The 20,108-nt window shown below is 37.3% G+C and overlaps 2 protein-coding genes across 2 annotated transcripts; one reads left to right on the top strand and one right to left on the bottom strand.

Annotated features, from left to right (window-relative positions):
• Positions 1 to 10,622: 10,622 nt before the first annotated feature.
• LOC140171344 (uncharacterized) lies at positions 10,623 to 15,941 on the bottom strand. The gene is made up of 2 exons (XM_072194583.1): positions 15,792 to 15,941; positions 10,623 to 15,095 (listed from the first exon to the last, which is right to left on the bottom strand). Exons 1-2 carry the CDS (start codon positions 15,846 to 15,848, stop codon positions 13,353 to 13,355), a joined length of 1,800 nt encoding a protein of 599 aa, XP_072050684.1. The 5' UTR covers positions 15,849 to 15,941; the 3' UTR covers positions 10,623 to 13,352.
• Positions 11,212 to 12,513, top strand: LOC140170756 (uncharacterized). Its single transcript, XM_072193984.1, has 2 exons — positions 11,212 to 11,595; positions 11,785 to 12,513. Exons 1-2 carry the CDS (start codon positions 11,212 to 11,214, stop codon positions 12,511 to 12,513), a joined length of 1,113 nt encoding a protein of 370 aa, XP_072050085.1.
• Positions 15,942 to 20,108: the final 4,167 nt, after the last annotated feature.

The following is a 20,108-nucleotide window of genomic DNA, read 5'->3' as shown; positions in this document are numbered from 1 at the left end:
ATAGTTAAACGCCACCAATATCAGGTGAAACTAGATGATTTAATGATCAAAAATGATCAAAAACTCAACATAGGTTGAAATGAGACTTTTCTTGTACCACAAACAAAATGGCATTGCGCCCTCGAAGCTGAAAGATGCAATTAAATAGATAGGGCGAATATATGCTAAAAGGTGTCATATAATGAGAAAAATATACCATTTCGAAGCATCAAAACCCAAAATGTACTTATTTGGCAATATAACTTGGTCAATTACAGTGATTTTAAACAGTCTTTTCAGATGCCACGCAAACAAATAGTTCATCATTTCCATGCATCGCCCAGTCGCCCAGGCCTATTAGTGGTGTATAACCATGCACTAGTGCCATGAGTAGGTACTGTATCTGATATGTCGTCCATCTTGGACCTGGCAAGGGGTCTGGTCATGTAAAACATTGTGCTTTTGGTTTAAAGACATAATCACTTGGAAACGTGATCATAAAAACAAACTCATGCATTTATATACATTTAAGCAGTACCGGTATATAAGCAGCCATATTGGTCACCATATTGAATAATAATCATAATTCTAGAATATTTTGAGTGCATGACACAATGCTAGTTCCAGTGTTTGAAATTTAGATTTTGAGCATACTTTGAGAGAGGTATAAGGCTTTTTTTTGCAAGTGTCAGTCAGTTTTACAAGATTTTGGTGGCCATCTTGGATTTTACCACTTACCCTGAAATATTAAATCTTTCTTTGAGTGTCTGACACAAGGCTAGTCGTTCCAGTGTTTGAAATTTACGTTTTTAGCATATTTTGAGAGCGATATATAGCTTTTTTTTTGCATGTGTTAGTCAGTTTTATAGGATTTTGGCGGCCATCTTGGATTTTACCACTAACCCCGAATCTTTCTTTGAGTGTCTGACACAAGGCTACATAGTTCCAGTGTTTGAAATTTACATTTTTAGCATATTTTGAGAGCGATATATAGCTTGTTTTGCATGTGTCAGTCAGTTTTATAGAATTTTGGCGGCCATCTTGGATTTTACCACTTACCCCGAAATATTAAATCTTTTTTTGAGTGTCTGACACAAGCCTACATAGTTCCAGTGTTTGACATTTACATTTTTAGCATATTTTGAGAGTGATATATAGCTTTTTTTGCATATGTCAGTCAGTTTTATAGGATTTTGGTGGCCATCTTGGATTTTACCACTTCCCACAAAATAAAAAATGAAAACATCTTTTTCCCATTATTTACCCCCACAAGAGACAAAATCAAGTGAAAGTTTGCTTTTAACACCGAAATCACACGACTCGACATAGTGCTGAGCACTATAGGTCTATACAACAGGAAATGAGAAGAAAATTGAAATTTAGCAAAACAAATGTTCTAGCCCCTGACATACGGCCATAACACGTTCCGAGAATTCTATAAATATACTCAGGTCGAGGAGTTTATGTAGATCGATGTTTAAAGCACGCAACTGTTATAAAATATTCAAAAAGTTAAAAAATCGAAAAATAAAAATAAAACTGATTATTACTGAAAACAAAATACTCTTTAATTTCATATTCAAAATTTTCAAAAGTACTCAAATTGCCTTTTCAAAATCTGGAAAAAATGTAGGCCTAATAATTTATGTAATAATTGCTTAATCGCCCCCCCCCCTATCCGAATAGGAAAAAAGTTGACAGTAGGCCTATTCTCCAATTAAATATGCAAACCAAAAAAAAAGGAAATCTTTTTGTATGAATTTGACCAGTTCTATATGATTAAAAAAACAAAAGCTGGGAAAATGTAAAAAAGAAGAAGAAGAAAAAAAAATCATTTGAGAAGGCTTGGGTGGGGTTCGAACCCGGGATACACGCGTGATATGAAATAAATACGTTAATGCGCGCTAACCGATTGCGCCACGCAGCCAAAGATAACTAATTGAGGTAAAACGACAAACTTAATGAAAAAGAAGTCGAACGTTTATAAAACTAATTGATATCTCTCATCTGTGTTTTATTTGCATGATTAACAACAGAAATCAAACTTTATCCATATTTAGGGAAAATACAAAACAAAGGCAATTCAAAATCCCACTTTTTTAAGGGGGGGGGGGGTACGGAAAAACACGCCGCCGCGAAGCGTTCAGAAATACATTTGTTATTAAAACAATGCGCCAAGTTTATGCACGATATATCATGTCCGACTGCCTTGGAATATTTCAACTTTTATATATTTTCCTAAAATGATGTAATACAAATATTTTTGTGGAAATATGGATATACTCATATTTAAGCTTTTTAAGAACTATAATGACACTTCCGGTCCGTTGGAAGTGATTTGCCTCCATGTGATTTGAAACATCATCAGAGGGTGTCTGACTTGATTTAAATTAATGTGTCTGGTGTGATTTTCTATTTTTTTAAAGCAAGTTTCTTGGGGGGGGGGGGGAGGGTGAATAACTTAAACTCCAGAGACCGTTAGTGTCTAAGTGTCTATTTTCTGTGATTCTTCAAAATTTATTAATCATCACAGCAACATACGGAGGGAATTTAACTTCAATAGGCCTATATCAACAAGAGAACAAAGGCCTATATAAATAAAAATTACTATTGGACCCCTATCTACATGTGGGTCGCTCATTAGAGATAAATAACACTTGGCTTTTTCCAAAATGATTTTCTAATGTTATCAGTAGAATGGTATTCGGGTCTTGTAGAGATGTTAGGAGAATTTCTAGAATGTCTTTGCATAAATCTAACTTTACCAATGGCTTTCCAAGTTTTCCTTTTAATGTTGAAATATAAACATAACGCGGACATCAGGACAGTGCAAAATGCACCAACTGGTTCTGTTACATTTTGCGCAGTCGTCGAGATCCCTTTATGTTCGTTCGATGGTAAAATCAGAACCGGAACGAAAGATATCGCTACAGCAGCACTTCCAAGTAGAAAAATTATTGAAAAAATTATACCAGCATCCAATTTTGACTGTTACGTCTGCTTGTCTTTCAGAACATGACAATCTGCTTTGGGAACATCTGTATGAAATGACTTTTGAGTTCTGTTTCAGAGCTGAAAGCTAAAAATAAAGACACCCAAAAACCTTATGTCACTTCCTATTTTCAAATTAGTTTTCTTAGTATTCAAATATTTACAGGTCTAACACGCTTCCAATCAGCCATTTTTTCCAATTCCAATAGACACAATTTCTGCATAAATGTCGTTTGGGCATTTTAAAGAAAACTTTGATTACAATTAACTTGATGTTGCCCAGGAACTGAGTCCACCATATCACATTCTTGAATTAAAGAATCCACTCACTCATGTAATGATATAATATCGCCAAATAATGTCAGGCAGATCTACGACCGCAATCAATAGTTAGCTTGCCTGAATAAAGAATCAGGTAGCACTGTTTTATAATTTTGAAGGCCTGTGCGTTGTGACATATTCACTCCCGTGTTGAAACTTAATATTTTATCAGGAGTTGAAAACAAGATTTCAGTTTTGTTGAAAACAAAGCCTGGCTTCAGAATATAATATCAAATTTATTGAATAGAACTTTCATATATATTGTTACATGAAACAATATGAAACTGAAAGCATTTTTAATGTCATGGTTTAGAATAAAAATCATTTATGTTACCATTGGTTACCATGGTTACCTTCACAAACATTTTAACCAATGCAGTTATGAGAATTATTACTACACATTTTTTACACATAAATAGACACACCAATAAATATACAATATTTTGATATGCACTTTAGAGAAATGACTTTTCCAGCGTACTGTACTTGCGTTATAGGCAACAAGGAAAAACAAACAGCAAATTTTAAAATGAAATAAAAAAAAGAAGAAAAAAGAGAGCAAATAATAGTTTGACAGGTGTTTTGGTACCAACCCAGCAAATACAAAACGTTCGACAGTGAACGCTTTATTGACAAGTTATATAAAGGAAAGGGTATTATACCATTTAATAGCGTTCTAAAAATATTTTGAAAACTAGAGGCAAACACTTTGACATGATGTTGTTAAAGAGCTGACAAATTATTTTGTAAAAAATAACATATTGACAATATCTTTAAAATTTTGATGTGGTGTTTTTCATATAAAACGTACATGTATTATGCCGTCATGACTTTTTAATAGCTATAATTGTGGTGGGCGATTTCTGAGACGTATTTGGTCGAACACAATAATGACCAGGGGTGGGACATACAGAAAAGGGAAGGGCTATACCGATGGCGAATTTGTAACAACCCAGAATGGGTCAAAAGGTATTGAACCCTGTTGACCGTGATCTATTTCGTGATGTTGCCTATGTAACAAAACATCCAAAACAATACAAGACATTCTTATTTCACTTTAGTTTTACGAAAGGGAAAATTTAAGACCATTTTGATTAAAATCTGAGCATTTTTCAGTGAAAGCTATACTTTGACCTTTGATTTGCCAACATTTGAAAATCAATGCAGACGGTCACTTTCTGAACAGCTAGGTCATCATGTCATCAAAATAAATTAACACTTGTTAAGAAACATAAAATGACAAAATATTGGATATTTGAGCCGATATTACGCATATCCTAATTTAGCAATGCACGCTACACTATCGTATGTGGCACATACGATAGTGTTGCACTCTACACTTATTTCTATTTGAGTGCAACACTATCGTATGTGGCACATACGATAGTGTTGCACTCTACACTCATTTCATTTTGAGTGTAACACTATCGTATGTGGCACATACGATAGTGTTGCACTCTACACTCATTTCATTTTGAGTGTAACACTATCGTATGTGGCACTTACGACATCTAAATCAGTAAATAATTCATCGATGTATTAACTTTAACACCATTTATATAGTTTATATTATTTAAATCAAATTGCTTTACATTCCCATGTCATTTTATTGCTACTTGGAAACAAACGGCTACGCTAAACACAAAAATGCTCCTCCTGTAAAACAGTCCAAACTGCACTTACGATAGTGTAGCACTCTGCCGACGAAGTGATTTAATAAAGTTATAAAATATCACAAGCCGTTCGGGCATACGGCCACATTCCTCGACTATTGTTTTTTTGTAATATCGTTATTTCAATATTTCGTACGCAACGACTTCAGAATGAAAAGAATAAAGTTCAATTGCCAGATAGAAAAAATACATCAGCGTTGTGGTAGTTGCCTCACCGAAACAGTCAATCAAAACAGTGGTGAAAGGTGTTCTGTGTGTAAGGAGTTCGCGAGATATAGCAATTGCCAACCACTGCCATATGTTGATTACAACGAGATATATCAAGCAAAAACGCGTCAATTTTGAGTTAGGTCGACCCATTTGGTGGACACTTCTCGCAGCAAGAAGCATCTGAGTTTGAACCCAAACTTGTATGATACACAATATCGCATAACATAAAATGATTATCGCTTGGTTACGCGTATCTTCATTGGTACTAGTACTCAGAATAGTGGTCGCTGCAATCACGCGGAGAAGAAACCAAATAAAATTTGCAGCAGATGTGGAGAACAATAGATAGTCACTACTCGTAAACCTTAGCGACGAATACGTGTTCTCTTTGTAGATTTTATATGTTGCCACGATACATGCAAATGTTATCGGTAAAAACGCAGCGATTTGAATTCCATAGTTCAGAATGTACTGCGTGCTATGACCGCAACAGAGAACTAGGTAGTAAAAAAACCGTAAAAACGGCTAGCAATTTAGGAGTAAATTAGAAGAAAATATACATTTGAAACAATGTGATTATGAAACCGATAAAATGATATAAACAGTCAACAAATTTCAAGAGAAAACTATCACACTTTTAATGTCATGGTTTAGAAAAAAATCATTTATTTTTTCTTCATAACATTTTAACCAATGCAGTTATAAAAATTATTTTTACACTTACTTTACACAGCACATCAGTTATTTAAAGAATAGACAGACACACCGATAAATATATAATATTTTGATATACACTTAGAGAAATGACCTCTGCAACGTACTTGCGTTATATAGGCAAAGAGGAAAAACAGCTAAATATTAAAAGGAATAAAAAAGAAGAAAACAAAGAGCAAGGAATAGTTTGCCATACATTATCTCTCAGGTGTTTTTGTACCAACCCAGCAAACACTTTAGTGACCAGTTAAAGGGTATAAACCGTTTCAATAACGTTCTAAAACATTTTTAAAAACTAGAGGCAAAACATTTTAACATAATTGTTGTTAAAGAGCTACCAAACTATTTTGTAAAAAATAAAATTTTGACAATATTTTTAAAATTTTGTTGTAGTGTTTTTCATATAAAACGTATTATGACGTCATGACTTTTGTATAACCCGACATTTAAATATTATTAAACATGCTGAATAAAACTAAAACGTATATATAACAGGTTTATAACGTTTTAAGAACATATTTTGCTAGGTGGGTTACAACCATGGTAAATCTACAATCCGGGAGCAATCGTTATCCAGCTCACATATCACTCAATTTATTACGAATCACGGTATCCAAGCTAGTGTATTTGGCTACTTATAGCGATTTGTGGTGGGCGATTTCTGAGACGTATTTGGTCGAACACAATATGACCAGGGGTGGGACATACAGAAAAGGGCTATACCGATGGCGAATTTGTAACAACCCAGAATGGGTCAAAAGGTATTGAACCCTGTTGACCGTGATCTATTTCGTGATGTTGCCTATGTAACAAAACATCCAAAACAATACAAGACATTCTTATTTCACTTTAGTTTTACGAAAGGGAAAATTTAAGACCGTTTTGATTAAAATCTGAGCATTTTTCAGAAGATATATTTTGACCATGTTAACATTTGATTTGCCAACATTTGAAAATCAGTTCAGACTGTCACTTTCTGAACAGATGGGTCATCATGTAGGTGATACGGTATATAACCCTTGTCTGTATGACACAATCGTCAGATTGACAAAATAAGTCCCAAGAAATCGGGGTAAGTAGAGGTTAGTAGATCCGAAGGAAGCCACAAGCACCGTGCCCTTGAGCAAATTAAGTTATTGAGGTCAAAGGTCACACATGGGGATGAATTTTTTTTAATGCTTCAATGAAGTTATAAAATATCACAAGTCGCTCGGGCATACGGCAACTTTCCTTCACTATTGTTTTTTGTAATGTCATTATTTCAATATTTCGTACGCAACGACTGCAGAATGAAAACAGTAAAGTTCGATTGCCAGATAGAAAAAATACATCAGCGTTGTGGTGGTTGCCTCACCGAAACAGTCAATCAAAACAGTGGTAAAAGGTGTTCTGTGTGTAAGGAGTTCGCGAGATATAGCAATTGCCAACCACTGCCATATGTTGATCACAACGAGATATATCAAGCAAAAACGCGTCAATTTTGAGTTAGGTCGACCCATTTGGTGGACACTTCTCGCAGCAAGAAGCATCTGAGTTTGAACCCAAACTTGTATGATGCGCAATATCGCATAACATAAAACGATTATCGCTTGGTCACGCTGATCGGCATTGGTACCGGTACTGAGAATAGTGGTCGCTGCAATCACACGGAATAGTAACCAAATAAAATTTGCAGCAGATGTGGAGAACAATAGATAGTCACTACTCGTAAACCTTAGCGACCAGTACGTATTCTCTTTGTAGATTTTATATGTTGCCACGATACATGCAAATGTTATCGGCAAAAACGCAGCGATTTGAATTCCATAGTTCAGAATGTACTGTGTGCTGATCGGCCAAGAATTTGACCAGGATAGAAATGGACGCAATTGATAAATGACAAGATCAAGCGTAAATAAGCCTAAATGGATGACAATGACAAATACGGTAAATAGACATGTTTTGATTTTATCATTCAAATGCAGCCGATTGTTGCGATTTGTGTTGGCCCCTAAAAGGCCACATTGCTCTGATTCAGTTACATCAGAGCCGTAGTACCTCGGCATCTGGTTTCTATCTTCCTCAGATTCTATCACATAGCTGTAGTCATATCCTCCATCTGAATGCCGTCTCGCATCTGTTGTAATCCTGTTATCTCTCGTTCTGGGCACTGTACGGTCTTTTCCAATAAGATTCCACATGTGGAATAGAAGACCCATAGAAATGGTCAAAAACTCCAGGAAGAATGGGTCTAAAAATACCAAAGTCATATCAAGGGCTGTTTGAAATGTTGATTCAGTGACGTTCCCCGCCGTACTGTTTGGGTCAGTGTGGTTATGTGCATGTGACATAACATCATCAATACCGCCCAGAGTTACCGTTATCCACACCCAGACTTTGTCAGCAATCATCAACGCAATTGAATAATGAAATAAGTAGTTATTAGGAAGTATGGCGCCGTCATATTTTGCAAGAAAAATAATCTGAATGACTACTGAAAGCAAGTAAATAAATACGTCCAGAAGTGACACCCAGTTCCAGTAAACACTGTTATCCCCGAACTGGTCCCCGAAGCATATGATATATACCATGTCGCACGTTAACCACATTCCAGCTCCGACACCGAACATAACACTTTGCTTGAAAGGCATCGCATGAAGATCTTCAGCTCTTGCTTCGGTCGAATTGCGAACTAAACTTTCAGTAAAGTTGTACATGTTAGGTCGATCAACAGTATTTCTCGAGTGTCTTGGCATAAATTGTACTTCACCACTATCCTTCCAAGTTTTAAGCTTTATGATAAAATAGATACATAAAGCGGACATCATTACAGTACAAAGCGCGTGAATTGGCTGTGTGATGTTTCTGGCGTTCGTCGAGATTTTTCAGATTCGTGTGATGAAGGAATCAGGACAGGAACGAAAGCTAACGCGACTGCAGCACTTCCGAGAAGAAATATCAACATGAGAGCAGAATGGTAATTGCCGTTATTGCCACGATGTGATTGCGTTGTACGCTGAAAAAGATAAATCAGGAAAACTGGTCAACCCTGGGTAATAACAAAAGTTATTGTTTGGTATCCAAGGGGAAAGAGGAAGAGGCGAAAACAGCATACGTTAACGTACACCAGGTGTGTACACGTATTATGGTTAATTAATTACAAAACGGGTGCTTTACGCTTTCATTTTATTTGATAAATAGTTCACCTAATCTTACTACACAGTAGGAATGATAGACGAAAGAGTGACCACCTAAAACCCTACTGCAGGATTGCAATTTTCCGGTGCGTCGCTCTTCCACTTGAGTAGATACTACTTAAATTAGAAGAGTGAAGAGCATATAAATATCAGTATTACAAATAAAAAAGGATTAGAGCTAAAAGTAAACTAAACAGTACCAATTGACCAGCAGGGGCACTTTGGATTGATATAAAAAAATTAAAAAAGTATACACATCAAACACTCTTCTCCTGTGTGGGGTTTTTAGGGTGGTGGGGGGTGGGGGTGGTGGGGTGTATGGAGGTTATCCCTGGTTGAAGGTTTGCGGGGATGTGCCACGGTTTTGGGTACCTTGTCAGCGATTTTGGTGTATCGATGAGTGAGTTTTCAGTGGAAACTAATGCGCCGAATTGAGCGCATTTTTGCAAAGTGAAAGATTTGACAAAAAACGAAGAAAACAGCAGTATCGACGAAGTTGAATCCCCATTCAAATACACGTAGCTAATTTAGTATACTGTCAGTATATAAATTACAGATTCGTGTAAATGCCTTATTTTGTCTTAAATACACGAATTTCGGCTGAACCACTAGCAGAGTAAAAATGGCACATTTATGACAATGACAAATGTACCACAACCACAATAATGATGATTTTTACGATCGTCCAGATGAGCAAATCACTGACTGGACCTTTAAAGGCGCGCAAATGGGGCAAATTTGGATGCCTTGGATAAAACAGTAAAAAGTATGTATAGAGAAAGTCAGCATCCGAAAATCTGCGTGACTCATACCCGTATAAAATGCTTTGAAGACCCCCGGATATTTCTAGTGAAAATATAGTCAAATTCGACCCAAAATTATGTCTAGAATCAGGTCACATTTGTCTTGGAAAGTCTTATGAGATCTTAGTGAAGGACAACCAGAACATTCTGTGATTTTGTCGTAAATTTTGGATGTTGTTGTACATATTAACAACATAAGATTAGAAAATTATTCAACAATTGTCATTATTGCGTTTTGCGATATTTCGATGTTTGTTTTAACCGCACAATTTCAACATAAATAAGAAAACTAACCTGAGGTTGCCCGTGTAATGAGTCCACCCTGTCACATTCCTGTATTGACGAAGCCATTGCAACTCATGTAATTGTATAATATGGTACAATATGATATAATATCGGCAAATAATGTCACGCAGTCCTATGACCGCAATCAATAGTTAGCTTGCCTGGACAGAGAACTAGGTAGCACTTCACTCACGTATTGAAACTAAATGATATACTAGGAGTTGAAACCAAGATTTCAGTTTTGAAGAAGACAAAGCTTGCCCTCGGAATGCAAGTTCAATTTCATTGAATAGAACTTTCATATCTATTATTTCATTTTGAAGTAACCCATGAGCTATTGTAATAAACGGCTAGCAATTCAGGAGGAAATTAGAAGAAAAATATAAATTTAAAACAATGTGATTATGAAACTGATAAAATGATACAATCAGTCGACAAAGAGAAAGCACTTTTAATGTCATGGTTTAGAAAAAAATCATTTATTTTCCTTCATAAACATTTTAACCAATGCAGTTATAAAAATTATTGTTACACTTGTTTTACACAGCACATCAGTTATTAAGAATAGACAAACACACCGATAAATATACAATATTTTGATATACACTTAGAGAAATGACCTCTGCAACGTACTTGCGTTATAGGCAAAGAGGAAAACAGCTAAGTCTTAAAAGGAATAAAAAAGAAGAAAACAAAGAGCAAAGAATAGTTTGCCATAGATTTATCTCTCAGGTGTTTTGGTACCAACCCAGCAAACACTTTAGTGACAAGTTAAAGGGTATAAACCGTTTCAATAACGATCTAAAAACATTTTTAAACACTAGAGGTAAAATTTTTTAACATAATTGTTGTTAAGAGCTACCAAACTATTTTGTAAAAAATAACATTTTGACAATATTTTTGAAATTTTGTTGTAGTGTTTTTCATATAAAGCGTATTATGACGTTACGACCTTTATAAAACCCGATTTTTAAATATTATTAAACGTGCTGAATAAAACCAAAACGTGTTGGTAAATCTGAAAGACATCTGCAGAACAGTGAGGACTTAGTCAATAAGATGTCTAAATTCACTCTCGGTCCTGATGAATGCCTTGTGTCCTTTGATGTCACAGCCCTCTTCACATGCGTTCCGGTGGATGAAAGTTTAGTGATTGTTAAGGACTTGTTAACAGCGGACACCACCTTAGAGTCCAGAACTAATCTTAGCCCACAGCAAGTTACTGACCTTCTGAGCACCTGTCTTAAAACCACTTACTTCGTTTACAACGACAAGTTTTATGTTCAACGTGAGGGTGCGGCGATGGGCTCCCCCGTGAGCCCGATCATTGCGAATCTCTTCATGGAGAACTTTGAAGAGAAGGCTCTTCAATCGTGTGCTAATCCCCCCAAATATTGGGGGCGCTATGTCGATGACATTATGGTTATTATGGACAATGCTGAGGTAGATACGTTCACTCAACATCTGAACTCTGTACACCCATCCATCAAATTCACGGTTGAACTTGAAAGTAACAATGCACTCGCGATGCTTGACACCCTCATCACTCGTGCTCCCGACGGTAAGCTGGTCTTCAGTGTCTATCGCAAAAGTACCCACACCGACCAGTACTTAAATTTCTCCACTCACTAGCCATTGGAACACAAGCTAGGAGTGATTAGAACTCTGACTCACCGCGCAAAAACTTTGTCATCTGACAGCACTCTTCTTGAAAAAGAACTAGATCATGTCAAGAAGTCACTGTCCATATGCGGATACACCAAATGGACCTGGTCTGCGCCGAGTAGTAGGAAATGGGACCCCAAACCTCGCAGGAATGAGACCCCCTCCAAAGGACACGTCTCGTTACCCTACGTTCAAGGCGTGACGGAAGCGATTAACAGGAAAATCAGGAGTGCTGGTGTAACTGTTCATGTCAAACCCTCGAACACCATCAGGAGCATGGTGGTGTCGCCCAAGGACAAAGTAAAGACACTGGACCGTACGGGGTCAATCTATCAAATCCAATGTAAAGACTGGCCATCACAATATATAGGTGAGACTAAAAGAGCTCTCGGAAAAAGGGTTTCCGAACATAAAAGAGAGCCCTCGCCGGTTGGAGGACATATGAGATCTGCTAGACACTCCTTTGACCCTGGAGAGGTCAAAGTGTTGGACAGCGATTCCAGGTGGTTTCAGCGAGGGGTTAAAGAAGCGGTGTACATCGCAGCCTCCGAACCGGACCTCAATAAAGATCAGGGACGCCACCCCCTACCAGCCGCCTACAAGAGGCTACTCGGGTCAAGTGGTTTGGGTTCATTGCCCAGATCACGTGTCCCGAGTAGCGGTACGTCTTCCAGTACTGCGCCAACTCAGTGCTGAAGAAGTGACCTCGGATGAGACACGAAAATTCCACTCGTAAGTGAAATTTTACCTTTGCTTGTGTGAATCAGTTTTAAATTGTTCTACATAGTGTTTATATCATGTTTATAAAGTTTTAAGAACATATCTGTGTTTGCTAGGTGGGTTACAACCATGGTAATCTGCAATTCTGGAGCAATCATTACAGCTCACATATCATTCAATTTGTTACGAATCACGATATCCAGGCTAGTGCATATTGCTATTTATAGCTATTTGTGATGGCAATTTCTGAGACTTATTTGGTCAAACACAATATGACCAGGGGTGGGACATACAGAAATACCGGTGGCGAATTTGTAACAACCAAGAATGGGTCAAAACATAATATGAACCCTGTTGACCGTGATCTATAGTGATGTTGCTTAACATCCAAAACAATGCTAGATATTCTTATTTCAATTTAGTTTTACGGACGGGAAATTTTAAGACCATTTTGATTAAAATCTGAGCATTTCTCAATGGAAGTTATACTTTGACCTTTGATTTGTTAACATTTGAAAATCATTTCAGATGATCACTTTCTGAACAGCTGAGTCATCATATGTAGGTGACACGGTATAGCCCTGGTCTGTGTGACACAATCATCAGATTGACAAAATAAGTCCCAATAAATCGGGGTTAGCAGAGATTAGTAGATCCGAAGAAAGCCACAAGCACACCCTTGAGCAAATTAAGCTATTGAGGTCAAAGGTCACACAAGGGGGTGAAAAATTTAAAAGCTCCAATAAAGTTATAAAATATCACAAGTCGCTCGGACATACGGCCACTTTCCTTCACTATTGTTTTTTGTAATGTCATTATTTCAATATTTCGTACGCAACGACTGCAGAATGAAAAGAATAAAGTTCGATTGCCAGATAGAAAAAGTACATCAGTGTTGTGGTGGTTGCTTCACCGAAACAGTCAATCAAAACAGTGGTGAAAGGGGTTCTGTGCGTAAGGAGTTCGCGAGATATAGCAATTGCCAGCCACTGCCATATGTTGATTACAACGAGATAAATCAAGCAAAAACGCGTCAATTTTGAGTTAGGTCGACCCATTTGGTGGACACTTCTCGCAGCAAGAAGCGTCTGAGTTTGAACCCAAACTTGTATGATACACAATATCGCATAACATAAAATGATTATCGCTTGGTTACGCGTATCTTCATTGGTACTGGTACTCAGAATAGTGGTCGCTGCAATCACGCGGAAAAGAAACCAAATAAAATTTGCAGCAGATGTGGAGAACAAAAGATAGTCACTACTCGTAAACCTTAGCGACCAGTACGTATTCTCTTGGTAGATCTTATATGTTGCGGCGATACATGCACATATTATCGGTAAAAACGCAGCGATTTGAATTCCATAGTTCAGAATGTACTGCGTGCTGATCGGCAAAGAATTTGACCAAGATAGAAAAGGACGCAATTGATAAATGACAAGATCAAGTGTAAATAAGCCTAAATGGATGAAAATGACAAATACGGTAAATAAACATGTTATGATTTTATCATTCAAATGCAGCCGATTGTTGCGATTTGTGTTGGCCCCTAAAAGTCCACATTGCTCCGATTCAGTTACGTCAGAGCCATAGTACCTTGACACCTGGTTTCCACCTTCTTCAGATTCTATCACATAGCTGTAGTCACCATATCCTCCATCTGAATGTTGTGTCACATCTGTTGTAATCCTGTTTTCTCTCATTCTGGACACTGCACGGTCTTTTCCAATAAGATTCCACATGTGGAATAGAAGACCCATAGAAATGGTCAAAAACTCCAGGAAGAATGGGTCTAAAAATACCAAAGTCATATCAAGGGCTGTTTGAAATGTTGATTCAGTGACGTTCTCCGCAGTACTGTTTCGGTCAGTGTGGTTATGTGCATGTGACATAACATCATCAATACCGCCCAGAGTTACCGTTATCCACACCCAGACTTTGTCAGCAATCATCAACGCAATTGAATAATGAAATAAGTAGTTATTAGGAAGTATGGCGCCGTCATATTTTGCAAGAAAAATAATCTGAATGACTACTGAAAGCAAGTAAATAAACACGTCCAGAAGTGACACCCAGTTCCAGTAAACACTGTTATCCCCGAACTGGTCCCCGAAGCATATGATATATACCATGTCGCACGTTAACCACATTCCAGCTCCGACACCGAACATAACAGTTTGCTTGAAAGGCATTGCATGAAGATTTTCAGCTCCTGCTTCCGTCGAATTGCGAACTAATCTTTCAGTAGAGTTGTACATGTTAGGTCGATCAACAGTATTTCTCGAGTGTCTTGGCATAAATTGTACTTCACCACTATTCTTCCAAGTTTCAATCTTTATGATGAAATAGAGACATAAAGCGGACATCGTTACAGTACAAAGCGCGTGAATTGGCTGTGTGATGTTTCTGGCGTCCGTCGAGATTTTTTTATTTTTGTGTGATGAAGGAATCAGGACAGGAACGAAAGCTAACGCGACTGCGGCACTTCCGAGAAGAAATATCAACATGAGAGCGGAATGGTAATTGCCGTTATTGCCACGATGTGATTGCGTTGTATGCTGAAAAATGTAAATCAGGAAAACTTGTCAACCAGGTTATAACAATAGTTATTGGTATCCAAGGGGAAAGAGGAAGAGGGGAAAACAGCATACGTTAACGTACACCAGGTGTGTACACGTATATGGTTAATTAATTACAAACGGGTGCTTTACACTTTTCGTCTTTTTAAATTATGGTATTTTATTTGATAAAACAATTCTCCTAATTTATTTTACTACACAGTAGGAATGATAGACGAAAGAGTTACTATCTAAAACCCTACTGCAGGATTGCCCAATTGAGCGCATTAATTTTTGGTAAAGTGCCCTTAAAGGCGCCCAATTAGGCCGAATTTGGGTGGTTTGTGGGTGCTTTTGTAGAAAATTGGTATACTGATGGATAGCAAAAAACAACACAAAGAAGGTATAGAGAAAGTCAGCATCCGAAAGTCTACGTGACACATTCCCGTAAATACGTCGTATGTGTTAAAGACCCCCCCTCCCCCTCCCCCGGAGATTTCTAGTGAAATTAGAGTTAAATTTGATCCAAAATTATGTCTAGAATCTGGTCAAATTTGATTCGGGGGTTGGATGTTGTTGTACATATTGGAGTTTTTAACAACAAAATATTAGAAAATTATTCAACAGTTATTGTGTTTTGATATATTTCAATGTTTGTTTTAACCGCACAATTTCAACATAAATAAGATAACTAACCTGAGGTCGCCCGTGCAATGAGTCCACCCTATCACATTCTTGAATTGACGAAGCCATTGCAACTCATGTAATTGTATATATGGTACAATATGATATAATATCGGCAAATAATGGCACGCAGTCCTATGACCGCAAACAATAGTTAGCTTACTTGAACAGAGAACTAAGTAGCACTGATATATTTTAAAGGCTTGTGTTTCTTTCTCACTCACGTATTGAAACTAAATGATATACAAGGAGTTGAAACCAAAATTTAAGTTTTGAAGAAAACAAAGCTTGGGTTCGAAATATAATATTAGTTTTATTGAATAGAACTTTCATATCTATTATTACATTTCTAACCAACCCATAAGCAATTGAAACAACATAAGTGATTTAGGAGGAAGTTAGAATAAAAATATAATTTTTAACAATATGAAACCGATAAAATTATACAATCAGTCGACAAACGGAAGAGCCCTTTTTAATGTCATGGTTTAAGAAATCCATTTATTAATCTTTACAAGCATTTTAACAAATACCGTTATAAAATGATTATTACACCTAGTATCACAGCACATCAGTTATAAAGGATAGACAAACACACCAATTAATATACAATATTTTTATATGCACTTAACAGAAATCTCCAACGTACTGTACTTGCGTTATAGGAAAAAAACATCTATTATCTCACAGGTGTTTTGGTACATGTATCTGCCCAGCAAACACAAAACGTTTTACAGATAACGTTTTATTGCCGGGTTATATAAAGGATATAAAACGTTTTAATAACGTTCTAAAATATTTTTCAAAACATTTTAACATAATGTTGTTAAAGAGTTGACAAAATATTTTGAAAAAAAAATCCCATTTTGTCAACATTCTAAAAATCTTGTTGCATTGTTTGTCATATAAACGTTTTAAAATGTTATTAAACGTGCTGACCGGTATTTTAGTTATACTTAACATACTGAAATTTACCTTTCTTTGGTGTAAAGTTTGAATCCGTTCCTACTACTACAACCCTCCCCCTTCCCCACCAATCAATGTTGGATGTCTCTAAAGGGTGCATGGCCAAATAAACAACTACCAGGGGCGTAGCCAGCTTTCTTGGTCGGGGGGGGGGGAGCAAAATAACATTTTGGAGGCACAGACGAAAAAAATTGCAGTTGCATCATACAATACATAGAGACTGTATGTCTTCGAGCTTCCAGAATAGGGCCTTATTGGGATGATGTGCGCGCGTAGCGAAAAAATGGTATTTTACACTATTTTCGCCCATTATCCGGCTATAAAGGGCTTTATTGTTACAATGTGAAACGTAGCGCGGGACAAATTTTGTATTTTACACTATTTTCGCCCTGAATTTTGCTAGAAAAGGGGCTCCTTGCCCTTTTTCTTTTCTTTGCCCTCCTGATTTTCTCTTTCATTTTTTTTGTCAGAGGGCACTTTTTCTTTCATATTTTTGTCAGGGGCGCAGAGTCCCCCCCGCTGGCTACGCTACTGACAACTACCAACATTGATCGGAGGGAATGGGGGGGGGGGGCATATTTGCAGCACTCATGTTAAAGTGTTCGAACAATTTTGACCGGGATTGTAGATGACGAATTTGTTACAACCCAAAATGGGTCAAAACATATTGAACCCTGTTGACCGTGATCTATTTTGTGATGTTGTCTATGTAACAAAGGGAAAATATAAGACAATTTTGATTAAAATCTGAGCATTTTTCAATGTTTGATGCATGTAGAGGCTATACTTTGACCTTTGATTTGCCAATTCGTACAGTTGCTGAAGTGGTAGAAAGCTAATTATTCGCCGGGATTATTGTCAGGTAATGCTTCAAGAGAAATCAATGAAATAAAAAATGAAACAAATAAGATGTGGTGGCATTTTGGATTTGACCATAGGAACATTTGAAAATTGATTCAGACGGTCCTTTTCTAAACAGCTAGGTCATCATATTGGTCTGTATGACACAACCGTCAGATTGACAAAATATGTCCCAAGAAATCGACCGACCACAAATAGCAGAATGCGCCAACGCAGCGTTGATTTCATGAATCATAATAATATTGACTGGTGAGCTTTAACGATTGCTCCGGCATTGTAGATTAACCATGCGTTACCGTTGTAATCCCTTGGACAACTTTTATTTTCGAAATTCCTCCTGGCCCCACAGATTTCAAAAATACAGAGTAATTGAAACGACGATCCACGTACCACATGCATATATTTTGTTGGGTGGGAGGAGTAGGAAAAAATTTAGTACAATCTGTGTCCAAAGAGATTGGATCCCATCTTTGTCATAGAAGACCGGTGAGGGATGAAATTCTCGGTGTTTCAAATTGCATGCTTGGTAGGCGTGGCTTGTAGAGGATATATAATATAATTATCGGGCGGTGTGCTGTCTGACGAACCGTTAAATTGACCAGTTTGGGGACTTTGGCCTTTTCAATTATAGAATTCCTTTGGGAACTGAAGCTGTCAGTGGCTGTACAACAATTTTTTAACAATATTTTTGGTCGGCCGATAGGGGGCTTGCAATTTTTCTCTCAAGTTAACAGCCAAAAAAGGCTTAGGAAAACGTTCAAATATGCTCGCATCATATATCTAGACCATTTAAAGTTTGATGTTCGGGAATATTTTTCATTTGCAGGGGTGGAGGCAAAGAATTTTGGCAGTACAGGAGGGGGAGGGAAGCAATTTTTGGTACGCCCCTCAACAAAAATGTGAATATGTACAATGTGTACATATGAAGAAGTGTGATGAGGACGGGGATGATCGAGCCCCCAATGTAGATATATTTGAAGGGTCGCAATGTGGGCTTACGCCACCTTGGGCAATACTTTGTATATTCAATTTGTCTTCAACTGTAATGAGTACATTTTCACACTAATATTTCATATGCTACAATGACTGTGTGGAAACGATACAGTTCCATCGCTGGGTAAAAAATAAAAACCATGGTCTTGGTGGTTACCTTACCAAAACATTGATTCATAATTATGTAAGCGGGGCTCAGTTTGTGTGGGCCAATGACCGATTCACGAAATATAGCAATTATCAACCAAAACGCTATGTTTATTGCAGCAATGAAGATCAAGCAGAAGCAAGTAAATACCGAGTTTGATCGGCCCATTTGATGGGCACTTTTTGCAGCGAGCAGCATTTGAGTTTGGGCCCATATTTGTATGATACATGTTATTGCATAGCACAAATTAACAATCGCTTCCACACGGTGAGGGTCATCCGATGTGCATATGCTTAAAAAGTTAACAGCGGCAATCATCCGATAAATAAACCATATAAAATTTAAAGCAGCTGTGCAAAATAGAAGGTACTCGCTGCTAGTAAATGTTGTCGACAAACATGTATTTGTCTGGTAAATTTTATATGTTGCCACTACACATGCAATTATTGTTGCCAAAAATACGGTAATTTGAATTCCGTAAGAAAGCACGTACTTCGTTTTATCCGATAATGAGTCCGCAGTGTGTTCAAATGGATCTTGTTGGTTCAATATCAGAATCATGACGAATAAGCTTACCGCGATGATAAAAGCAAATGCCGCAAATAGAACTATTTTAATTCTATCATTCATGTGTCTTGTTACCTCCTGGTATTTCTTGGGATCGATCACAGAGCCATAGTCATGATATCGTCCATCTGGACGTCTCTTAGCCCTATCTGAAAGCCCGCTTCCTTCCACTCTTGGCATTGTATTGTCCATCCCGATGGAAGTCCACAAATGGAGCAGAACACCCATGGCAATAGTTAAACACTCCATAAAGAATGGCTGTAAAAATATTAAACAATTTGCGATCGCTTTATGAAATGTTTGTTCAGTAATATTGCTTTTGCTGCCGTATCTATCTGTATTATTAATCGGATACACTGGAAACATTGGTAGGATGATATCATCCTGAGGTGAAACCTCAGCGAGGTTGTTCAGAGTTTGTGTTAGCCACAACCAGACTTTATCGGCGACCATCAAGGCAATAGAATTATGAAAAAGGGAGTTGTTAGGAAGTATGGCACCGTCATATTTGACAAGAAAAACAATCTGAATGCAAATTGAGAGCAAGTAAGTTAACACGTCGACAATTGTAGCCCAGTATGCATAACCAGTTTCATCCTCAAAGCACATGACGTGAATTATTCTGCAAGTTAGCCACAAAATAGCTCCAACGCCAAACACAACCATATGTAAAAGAGGAATTTTATGATAATTTCCCGCATGCTCTTGACTTGATTGCTCGGCTGGAATATGGTTAAGATCAGAAGCATGACAGTCAAATCTTTCAGAAGGGGTTCGAGATTTTTCCATAAATA

The sequence above is a fragment of the Amphiura filiformis genome, chromosome 15 (genome assembly GCF_039555335.1).
Source record: "Amphiura filiformis chromosome 15, Afil_fr2py, whole genome shotgun sequence".
Lineage (NCBI taxonomy): Eukaryota > Metazoa > Echinodermata > Ophiuroidea > Amphilepidida > Amphiuridae > Amphiura > Amphiura filiformis.
The sequence above is the reverse complement of the archived record's forward strand: the minus strand, read 5'-3'. Positions and strand labels throughout refer to the sequence as shown.